The sequence below is a fragment of the Elaeis guineensis genome, chromosome 1, assembly GCF_000442705.2.
Source record: "Elaeis guineensis isolate ETL-2024a chromosome 1, EG11, whole genome shotgun sequence".
In the NCBI taxonomy this organism is placed as follows: domain Eukaryota; kingdom Viridiplantae; phylum Streptophyta; class Magnoliopsida; order Arecales; family Arecaceae; genus Elaeis; species Elaeis guineensis.
In genome coordinates, this window is record NC_025993.2 from 159373613 (window position 1) to 159385813 (window position 12201).

The 12201-nt window shown below is 38.3% G+C and overlaps 1 protein-coding gene across 2 annotated transcripts; it reads right to left on the reverse strand.

The window, feature by feature from the left end:
• Window positions 1-1027: 1027 nt before the first annotated feature.
• LOC140852500 (uncharacterized membrane protein At1g16860-like) lies at window positions 1028-6912 on the reverse strand. 2 transcript variants are annotated; one of them, XM_073245752.1, is made up of 6 exons: window positions 6739-6912; window positions 4645-4895; window positions 3038-4109; window positions 2245-2400; window positions 1795-2006; window positions 1028-1503 (listed from the first exon to the last, which is right to left on the reverse strand). In XM_073245752.1, the coding sequence occupies exons 3-6, from the start codon at window positions 3929-3931 to the stop codon at window positions 1311-1313; spliced, it is 1455 nt and encodes a 484-aa protein (XP_073101853.1). In that variant the 5' UTR covers window positions 3932-4109; window positions 4645-4895; window positions 6739-6912; the 3' UTR covers window positions 1028-1310. The 2 variants fall into 2 exon arrangements, with proteins under 2 accessions (XP_073101853.1, XP_073101855.1); XM_073245754.1 differs by lacking the exon at window positions 4645-4895.
• Between the last annotated feature and the right edge of the window lie 5289 nt (window positions 6913-12201).

Here is a 12201-nt window from a genome sequence, read left to right on the forward strand (position 1 = left end):
CTACTCTATTTTATTAGTTGTTATCTATTACATATAACTAAAATAGAGCCTCAATTTGTACTAAGCTCTCCATTCACTCCCTGCATTGCATAGGTCACCATAATGACTTTAGAAGTTAAAAACCAATATGAGCTGTTATTTATCTAAATGATGTCATTAACTCAAGTAAATACTTCAGGAGAACACAAAATCTCTTGCATCAGTGCGAAACTCGAGATGGAATGTATCGGGATTTCAGCTAGGTCGAACTTCAAATGACAGGGTTGAGGGATAAATGGAACGGTTGCCACCCAAATAGTCCAGATATCTATTATCTATTACACATTTCCAAAATAGAGGCTTCAAATCCTTTCCGTATTCCACATGATCATCAATGATTATCAGTGACAAGAAGCAAAATTCAACAATAGTTGGAAAAGGGAAAAAACATACCCAGCTCCTCGTATGGACTATATGCTAGTATATAATTAGAATGGAGGCTCAGCTTGTGCGAGCTTATATGAATTTTTGTCTTGGATAATAAATAGGGCTCTTATACGTACATTTCTGAACATATGGTGGAGAGAGTTGAACAGAAAATTATGCATGTCCAAATGTAACATGTTTCAGGAGCACCTGATCAGAACACTTGGTTTAAAAATCATGTCCCTCTTCGCACTGGAGAGGTCGATTCAGAATAAGGAAATGCTGAGATAAAACCTAAATACCTGACGTGGGATAAGGTTTATGTCATCCAATTTCTAAAGTCAAACAGTCCATTTTTACACTTGTAAAGTCGAATTTGTTCCTTTGCAACCAAAAAATTCACATGCCAGCAAGATGTGAGCACCCATAAATGATATACACAACAATTTGTGGAGCTGCGCCAAATTTTTTTTCCCAGAAGGAAATCAAATGGCCACCATATGAGAAACAAATGTTGTAAACCATTAAAACATTCAGAGAGGTTGAGAAAGGAAAAGGGCCAGAGAAGCAACCAGAAAATAAAGTTCTCTGTCAAACCAAATTTTAGCACCTCCAGAACATATAAACCAAATGCCACTTTATCCTTCTCTTCCAACACAACAAAGATCCCCTCTATTATACTGACCAAACCAACCTTGTTACAAAAGTATTCAAGCTTAACAAACAAAAAGGTGGAAAACACATAAAAGCTATACAATCGAACACAAGGAAAACAGCACCTCCATCTTAATCCATGATAGATCACCATCATCATTTCAGACACTGCCAATGCCAACAGCCAACAAACAAATACTGGAGTTGACATACATAACTACCCCACAATGTGAACCCAACTGCTGTATCCACTAAACTGGGATGACATCGATCTTTGAAGTGTCCTCACATCTCAAAACTATTCCATCAAGGCTTGCTGGGAGTATACACTTCGCCCACTGGCATCCCGTGGAAAAGGGCTCCGAGGGAGGAACTATCATAAGCACGTTGTCATTCCTTTGGACAACCCCCATTACGCTAACAGTGCTGCCCTCTTTGATGTACCTACAGGTGAAAAGAAAAGGTAGTTAATTACAAGGTGCTAACAGCAAACTTCATTGACCAGTTCTCTTCCAAATTTCCTGCTTTATGCCAATCAGTCCACATGCTAGCCGACAGTGTGTACAGAAGGAAAATACATCAAAGTTTCTCCCCAAAAAAAGGAGGCATTATTCTATCATGCTTACAATATTTGGATATTTCTGGTAAAAAGCTTGCACAAGTCCAACAAAGAAAGAAAAGCAACAAATGCTTCTAACTTGACATGCCTATGACCAAAGATAAGTTTCAGATTACCCTTCTTTCAGGCGCATTACACGATCATCACTTGAAAGGTTCCTCTCCCGCAACCACCTGAGGAATTCAGGAGACAAATCTTTGTTGTTTGGGTTGATGTCAACAACAACGGACTCATCCACATATGGGGCAAGCCTTGCACCATAGCCTGTCTTGACCAAGGCTCTTAATCCGGATTGAAAATCAGATATGTAAAAGTCAACCACATGCCTCTGCCAAAGTTCCAGTTTTTGATGACGGAAAAGTCAGTTCAAGATCACCAAATTACCAGAAAATAAAAGAGCATTCGGGATGGTTGTAGTAAAGGCAAACTCAACAAGTATTCGGGAAGTCCAAGAAATGTGAATGATTTGATATCATAACAGCAGAGTTCCAGTGGCTTAAGTGCTCTTTGAATCATAATTCAAGTTAGTCTTAAACAAAGTTCAGCAATATAAGGGAGCTGCTTACCTCCAATGACCTCAGTCCCCAGGTAAAACGTCGGTGCCTGGAATTGGCAGCCTTCGAGTCCCAACCCCTGTATTCATATAAACTAGTAGATGTATACACACATCTAGGAACCTTCTGAAATGATGACTCCAGGGGGACATTTCCGCATGTAACAACCTGCAAGAAGCATGAGTCCATGTGAAAAACCAAAAAATAAGTGGCACTGACCATCAAAAATAGACAAGAAGATAGGACTAAAAGAATGTCTCTAATGAGACAAAGAGCTAGCCACTCTATTGAACTGAAAGGTAAACATAGTAAATAAATGAAAAAGTGAACTTGAGGCGAAAAGTAGTCATCTAGAATAATTTGTGGAAGATCTACGTGCCGAATATCAAACCACAACACTTCAACTCAATGGCAAACAAGGAAAGCAGACAGTATGACTGTTAAATATATCAAAATTTCCATAGCTCTATACAATGAAAATCCATGACTGATACTCTATCACATAAACTTCCCAAAATTATGAGTTCATCTAATTTGATTGTCTATTATTGGAAGACATTAATTTGCTTTTCCATAATTCACCAAATTTAGATATCATCTTAATCAAGATACGTATAGAATTTCAAAAACAGGGCGAAGTGGAAAGTGTGAAATTAATTGGAAACCCCTGCATATGCTTTTTCATTTAAGGCATAGCTCATGTAAAACAACTAAATATTACGTATCTCTGTAACCTTAATTTCAAGATTATTCTCCTCTTCATGTTCTGAAAATATCCAGCAATGTTTTAAAAGAAGGTGCATACCCCAGAGACTTTAACATATTGACCATCTTTTGCAGTTCTAAGTTCAGCATCAGGATAGCGGCCAATGAATCCAATGATTGCTCTCCTTCCCCAACACCGATTCCAAATGAAAAGAGCAGCAACCGCACCAAATATAACCACAACAACGATGAGGAGAATGGCATTGTGAACAGCACCAAGAATGAAACCACCTGCAATAAACCCCATCACAAACAGCAGAACAACAGACCACAATATTGGCTTGGGCAAGCTCCCCTTGAATGAAGTTTCGACCTCCTGGCTGAGATTGGTGACAGCCTGGTTATGAGCAATGGAGATGCTATGTAACTTCATTGACCCAGTAGCATCCAGAGGACCAGATACTTTTCGAGGGGCGCCAGATGAATTGAGTGGCCCTGAAGAAATTGGTCCAGATGTGATTAGCCCCGTAGCAGGAAGAATTGGTGGAAGGGGGCCAGAATTTTGGCGAGCCATCGGGGTGACCCCTCCAGACTGAGGACCAGATGACTTCTTAATGGGATCTCCATGTCTGTTAAGTGGTCCAGAATTGGATTTTTGTCTGTTTGAGCCTCCAGTGACCGGGACTGCAGATGAAAGAGTACCAGAGGAGTAGCTAGAGCGACCAGGAGCATTAGGCATGATAGGTCCTGAGTGTGAAGCTGCACCACCAAATGATGTATTCCTTGAAGGAGCATTATTAAGTGGCCCAGATTTTCTTGACTTCTCCACATGAAGATCAAACATCTTTCCAAGCTCTCCAGACTTTTTAATATCTCCACCTGTGTATGGCATGGCTGTAGAGCTCATTGTTGGAGGCTTCTCCTTGGGTTGCTCTGGCCGGCCTGAAACATACAGGCCATTGCTGAGCTGATGCGATGGGAATCTGGAACCCATCAAGCTTTCTCAAATTTGCTCCACTAGATGTCAGCAGATGAAATGCCAAATATCTTCTGTAGTCCAAAGGATCAAAGTTGAGCTCTAGTATTCAATGACATTATTATCATGAGGCCGAATTTACAACCAAAGTACCATCTCACAGTATACTTCTCTTCAAGCACTTTGTAGGCAGAACCTGTGAACCATGTCAGATATCAATGAATTCACGTCCATGCAAGCAGAAAGCTAATATGAAATAAAGGGTTTGCAAAAGATTACTGAAAAGACATGAAACTGTGGAAATTAGTTTCACTCTAATTTCTATGCAATATGTACATATAGCATGGAAGCAAACTGCATCATAGTTATGGTGATGTTAACATCAAACCTCATTCAAGCAAATTTGTAGTTTCATGGATCATTGTTCACTGAAATTCCTTGGTGCTCCAATCTTTTTATAGTCAAAAAAAAAAAATCGTTTCTCACAATTTCATCCTAATGATGGTAATGTTAACACAATGTCTCAAAACTTCCAAGTCTTTTTGTAGTATTTTTAGTAATAATTTGTGTTGTTAATTATAACTATATATGGCTATCAATCAAATCCTATATAGAATATGTTTTGATAACATTTATATGTTGCATCCTATTATTTTATTTCATATTATATTTATAATATAATTAGATATTTATATTTGTTTATTATGGATTACAATGGGAATATTGCTCACCTGATTTGACCCCAAAAAAGCCGATAGAATGATAAAATTCCGATCCAGTCCAAGCTGAATGAAATTGGATTAGGTTGAGTTCAGCCTTTTAGCCCAATCCAAATATGGATTGGATTTAGGTTTTGCCTATCCTTGACCCAACCCGAGTCGCTTGCAGCCCTACACCTTCCTATATCCAGCAGGCATCATGGTGCTTAATCATATTCTGGTAAGATTTTATCTCCCTGGTTCAACAATATAGACTTCCCCACCTGTGTCAGCAAATTGAAACAAAGGCATCTTGTTGATTAAATATAACAGAAGATTAGACTAACTAAGGGTTCTAAGTTGCACATTGGTGAATTTTCTTTCCATTAGTCATTCATTTCTAAGAAAGGTGACCGATCTCATGATCAGGACTTGTGATATCTTATGTATTGAGGCAGGGATTGAAGCACAGTAGATGCACAAAAAATTAAATGGAAAATGCGATATGGTTCAGGTCAATTACACCATAGCAGGATTGTAACGCATATTACTGCAAAGAACTCCAATAAAAAAGATATTATTTAGATGGCAAGTTGCACCAATGTCAACCTACAACCATAGAAATGTAAACCCCGATCCCATGTTAAGATCAATGTCATACAAGTAGATATTTTGTTTCCACTGAAAGCAGGTCATGTCCGACCAATAACACTAAAAACCATGCGGAATTATAGAAAATTAGACTATCTTTGACACCCGGAGTCTACACCTAATGTCAAGAAAAGGCACATTGTCAATTAACCCTTTATAGATTTGGTAATTCTCGAATCAAATAAGCACATATATAGGAAGAAGAAATGAAACCGATGTTCCAGCAATATATCTAACTAATCCAATGGTTTTTCGGCAGAATGGATGAATTAATTACTCAAGGCGAGCATAAATACATCCATGAAAATCAGAAAATAAAATATTAAAAATTTGTTCCGAAAGATATATAGAAGAATCCCAATGAAGATCCAGTATGGTTAGTCACATAGCTCGCCATCAAGTCTGCATTGGATTAATTAACTAATTGAACGTCTTCGGCATCTAGAAGTCAAGAGGAAGAAACAGGCTGCAAGGCAAGATATGCCCACCTATCTGTTTTGCAAACTGTTTTCGACATCCAAATACTACAGAAACCTGAGAGCAGATCTATTAACATCAGTGAGAGAGTACCCAGAACCTCATCTCAAAAGTGAATATATTTTTTTGAAAAAGAAGCGCGTGCAAGGATGGAGATCCTGCCCGAAATTACCATTTTCCATCACCCACAGACCAGAAACTAGAACCCATATCACATCCTGGAGAGCACAAAGACCCCAATCTCAAATCCAGCAAAAGAGGCCGAGATTTGAAACTAAGTTTAGGGAAAATCCTTATATATCACCAAGATCCATTACTCCAAGATTAAGAGCCGGATCTCTAATGGCGAGGCAAAAGTATTCACAATTTCTGGCACAACAACGAAAACCCCACAGACATAGTGATTACTCAACAAATATGGTTCAGGTCACAGATCTCAATTAGTAAGTCAAAAGATACAAAAATCCTCCCTCTTTTCCACAATATTTTGGAGTGATGGGCAGCTGAAACAATAGAAACTGCAAGACTCCGAAAGATCCGAACTTTTTTCCCACAAGTCGGTCACCAAAACCAGAACTCTAGATCCCATACTGCAAGGTACTAAATCGAGGGACAAAGTAACCCAACCCATTACATTCCATACTACCCTCTGAGAAAGGAACGACCTTTACCCATCTATGAATCCACACATATCCCTGCCTCCCAGATCCCAAATCCGGAAAGAAAGCAAGCCCACATTCCCACTCCCATCGAAGGAAGACCAAACAGCAGCGACCAAAACCACATAGAGCGATCCAAGTACCCCCAAAGACCGGACTTTTCCCTCCTTCCCCCTCCCGGATCTCCAACCAGAGGAAGGAGACAAGCCCACATTCCCATTCCCAAATGAAACGGACATGGTGGGATGGATCAGAGACCTAGATTCGAGATCCCAACCCCCACCAGGGAGGGAAACACAGAGAGAGAGAGAGAGAGGGGGGGTGGCAGATCTCTCCGTACCTGTGTAAGCCGATAGGAGTCGAAAGATAGATGACTTGGAGGCGAATAGCGGGAATCAGGAGGAGGTCGGCGATGGGCTTAAGCTGCTAACAATCGCCATCGCTATCGCCAGAGAGAGAGAGAGAGAGAGAGAGAGAGAGAAAGTTGCCTGTTTCTACTGTGTGTTCTGTCTCCCACAAAAACCCCAGGGAAGAGCAAGGAAGATAAAAAACATAAAAAAGGGTAATAAGAGGGGAAAGAAAAGTAGAAACACACCTTCCACCTCCACCCTCTCTCTCTCTCTCTCTCCCCCCGCCGCTGCCCTTTTCTGATCTCCCCAAAGACCAAAATATCCCTAGGGTCTTGCTGCGATACTGTTTGAATCATACTATTTTCAGTCTTTATGGTTTCACTTTTATGTTATTACTTATTAATGATTCGAAATTTTATTGTCGATTTGTTTCCTTAAAAAATAATATGTATTATTGATTTGTGCAATTAAATCACTAAAACTATTAATAATAAGTTAACGGGCAACCTCGTGTGAACCAAGGAGTTCTCACTGTTAATATCCCACTCCTTTCAAAGGAATTTTGCATATAAATGGACAAACATTAAAACGTTTGACCCTTCATTTCTATCTAAAGCTTCTAGAAAGTAATGTGATTTCATAATATAACTATGCAAAACTTTAATATTTTACGGTATCATCATCTATAGCTGTTGAAATTAATGGTGGTCATGCCACGATTGTAATAATGCGGTGACTAGCGCAAAACCTTCAGTTATTAATTTTTCTAATGCATTTCATAGTTGATCATGAATTTTCTGCTTTTTTAGTTACATCTCATACCTCGTAATTTTTTTAAAAAAAAATATTTTTGTATAATTTTTAATAAAAAATTATCAGGTCTATGATTTCTAACTTAGCAACTCCCTGATCAACCAAGTAGTCCAAGTGTTTGGCAACAAATACTGATATTTGCTGTGTTTTTGTTCTCCGGTGCAGGAACCGTCTCTGTTTAAATCTTAATGCTGGCTGGGATCTATTGGCCGAAGGAATTGTGAGGGAGAATCTCGCTTGGTTGTGGCAATGATGGTGTGAGTACTACACACTGCTTTTGGGTATGATGTCTGCATCTCTTTGGCCGCATATGGGCATGAAATCCACCCACAGGCGGTGAGGTGGCTCCAAAATGCCATTAGCTTGGTGCCATGATCACATGGTTGCAAGGGGTGGGCCAGCGAGCCCATTAGCTTTCTTGTTGGCACCTAATCAGTCATCTGGAATGGCCCACAGTTGAGAAGATCTATCTGTCTTTGTATTAAAGTAAAAACAAAACTTTATCCTGTCTTGTTTAAGGCAGCTTTAATCAAGAACTTGCACTGCACACATCAATTTGTATGGATTGGTACCAGGCAAAGTCCAACTACAGATTATGTTGTTTTTTTTTTATATATATAGAATATATAGCTATTTGATATTTGACCAAATTATCCTTTCTAGGGTTGCTTCCATAGAACGATTAGGGGATGATGCAATGATAAAGTCTGTCTAAATGGTCCCTAAACATTGATTCATGTGATTTCGAAACCAGAGAACATAGATTAGTCTTATACTATATTTGCAAGTTGGTAGAGGCACATAATTATTGAACACTATAACAAATTATTAATTTCTTTAAAAGTTTGACTATATTTACAAGGGTTTCAAGGTTTACCCTATACCACATTGTCTACATATGAACTAATTGTTTTCAATTTATTATCCAATTTTCACTGCACAAAATAAGCACCCCATAGGAAAAACCCATATAACTGCCTCTTTGAAATAGATTATTCCTATATGAATTTTCTTAAACCACGAGATCGATCGAGCAAACTTTAAGTCTTACTGGTTTGGTTGCATCGAGTCCAATTATAAGAGCCAAGCATATGCTGCACAATGGATTTTATTGAATCTATGGGCAACAATCCATTAGTAGCTTTGAGTTGATTTATTGGTTTATCATGGACTTAATTCATCACAGATGAGATGGAGGAGTGATTAGCCAATAAAGTTTAAAAAAACAAGGGTGATTTGAGCAGTCTAACAAATCAACCGGCAAGGACTAATTAATCAAGGAATAAAACTGGTGGCCTTGTCATTTAATGGTCAACAAAGTTATTATTGCCCACCAACTGAAGTCTGAGCTGGCTTAGACATTACGTTAGGGAGCAAGCGGTCTGTTGGTCAGTTTTGCCCCCGCCTCATGTTTCCAGCTCTCATGCCGCCGTCTCTCTTCCGCGCCCCGATAACGACGTCCGAACAAAGGCGCGGTGCGAAACAGCCGTGCATTTAATAGTCCCCAATTCCTCCGATTAACCGGGATTCACGTGCTATGCGCGTGATGGAAAATATGGATGGCTGCGATCATATTGGGGAAAGCATTGATGGTTTTGATTCTACTTGATACGTGCACCCTCAATTTTGCTGCTGCTTTCCTCACGTTCCCTTTCTCGAACGATAGCGGGGATACATGTTCCAAACGCATGGTGTGGAAGAAAGATGGAGACCAACGAACAAATCCATGATCAAGAGTCTGAATGCAACATTAGAACAAACAAGTGAAACCATCAACAGACACGAAAGATTGATTGCTTTTGGAGGGGGGGGAAAACATAAAATGCAATTAATAATTTCTCCCTTCCTCAGAATTTTTCCTTATTTATCTTCACTCTATCTTTATGTTAAAATGCAACTATGACAAAAAAAATACCATGTTGAAGGTACTGAATGGCAAGCATTTTTGTTAATATGGAGCCCAGAAAAATACCAAATTGATTCACCAATTAAAAAGAAATTATTTATAAAATTTATACTAATTGGTCTTTGAAGTAAGTAGTTATTAGTTGTATCACTAACATTTATGCACAAGGAAGTAATAATTAGTTATGAGTTGTATCACTAACATTTATGCTCATTGGATGGTGAATGTGATCGATTTAGATGTTGCATTTATCTTGTATCATGTGAAGCAATCAGGCTACCAAAATAAACAAAATAAAATTAACAGTATATTGAGGTTTTTAAGGGTTCTTTAATTCACCCAACTTGGTTAATGGTGGACTTTTAAGAAACTTTTGGACTTATGTAACAAAAAAAAAAAAGAAGAAGAAGAACCTTTTTGACTGGAAGTAGGCACATGATAATTCACCTATAACAAGGTAATAATACATTATAATAATTTAATGAAACAAGATACAAAATTAGTGTTACTCCACGAACTCAAATTTCGTTTCTGCCTCCATGGAGGCGCACTTCTGTTAACTTATCTTTGATTTTGAGCAAAGATGGCAAAATTTGACCCATCCTGCCAATATGCACAAACCTATCCCATACAAATAGAATTGGACGGGGCTTTTTGTAAATTGGAACGATTCATGGCTAATGTGATATTGACATGATTTTAAATGGGTGGGTTTGGACATTTAACCCTGTAGGGATGATCTGATTTGAAATCAACTAGATCCTGATCTTAACATAGTTGATAGTTTCTATTTTTTCTTATATTTCAATTCATTTTTTTTTAGAAAAAAGAAAATAAATCATGATGATAGGTGGCCCATGAGATTTTAGGACATGTAATTATATTTTAGCTAATTTTAGCCTTATATAGTTCACAATTATCATATATTATGATGACTTGTAAAAATATATATATAGTCTCATATTTGTTGTGTGCTAGATAAATATTGGATACTTAGGATTTTCTTCTTGATTAATTATAATTGCTGCATTGCCATCATATCATCTATTGAATTCTTTACATGTACGTACAATTATTCATAGCCACATAGTTTTTTTTAATTAGGGTTTTAGCCATGAGTATAAGAGAATCAGCCAAGCTAACTAAAATTTTTTGATAGATATAATTGATGGAATTACAAATAGAGTTGGCCTTACAAATTCCTTTATAGGTGAAGGGAGCGGCTATATTGGAGGGCAGGGGAGGATGATACTACGATTAGCATCCAATGAGAGGTTCTGGCATAAATAAATAAATAGGCAGAGAGGTTCTGGCATACGTATGAATGGGATAAGAAAACAACCTTCAGCAAAAACCAATGAGAAATGAGTCAAGAACCGAACGTTTCTATGGGAAAAGTTGTCCTGGCGACTTGGATTCATGAGATGCTCCAAAACCACTCTGGTGCCTTTTGGGGCGACTTGATGTGAACGCCCTACCTAGAGATAAAGGCAAAGGGGGGGGGGGGGGCTTTTTAGAGATCTTCTCGGCACAAGAGCTTTCACCAGAGAACCACCCTCGTCGAGAGGATTTTTAGGTGAGATTCCATGGCAGTTCCCAACTTGCTTTCCATCACGTTTCTCGGGAGGTGTCATCCATAGAAAAAATAGACTATATATATTAGTTTAGGTCTCTTCGACAAGGCTTGGCAGTTGGGGTGAGAGAAATGGACGTAACAACGAGGCTTGAGGGGAGAAGGTACAAATGGTGTGGCCCCCCGCCCCCCCTCTTCTTTTTTTTTTTTTGTTCATTAAGTTGCGGAATTTCCCTCTTTATTATTCTATTGGCTAATTAAACAACTTCAACATTTTTTTTTTTTAATTTTGATGTGGAAGATTTCTTGGTTCAGAAGAAAGTGAGAGTGATTTTGTCATTATAGTTAATTAGCGACAAGCGATGGGTTTGGTAAAGCTATACGTAACATTTACTTTAGACTTTCTAACAATGTGATGGATCCTACTAACAACCTAGCTAGTTAAATGCTAGGGAACAGGGAGGCTTGCTGCTTACAAAAAGCTCCCTAATTTTATTCGAAGTGGTCCCTGTAAACCCGACAAGTAATCAAGAATATAACTTCACTTTCAAAAGCATACAAATATAGACGCCAAAATAGAGCAAGAAGCACAGATTTTGGAAATCTCAGTGGTAGGCATAATCTTTTGGAACATTATTTCATTGCACTGGTTTTTGAAATTTTGTTACTTTTTTCCTTGCATATACAGGATTTCAAACTATGATAGATTTGCAGATGTATCCAAATACACCCAAGGTAACAAAAGGGGCTTGTCATGAACCCAACAAATTTGAATGAGGATAGAATAAAGGAGCACAAAGACAAAGGAATGATAAAATAGTTCATGCATGTGCAATGGTTGAACACCTCTCAGAAGAAACATCCAAGACATTAAATTATGGTACACACACGTTTTCTGCAATTCTTAAAACTGAAAACGACGCAAACAGAGGCTCACCCAAACTTGAAATGAGGTTGAAGCACCGCATGGTTGGTTTATAGTCTGCTCTAATCAAAAGGAGGAAGAAATAGAATAGAAAGAAAAAGAATCTTACTAATCCTAAAATAACTAGGAATAGGATATGTGCAACGAGCCTTTTTTCGTCTTCTTTCAATGCTACGCTAAGCAGGGGCGCAAAGGTCTGCAACTTTTGGGCAGTAGATCCATTGTTTATAAACTGA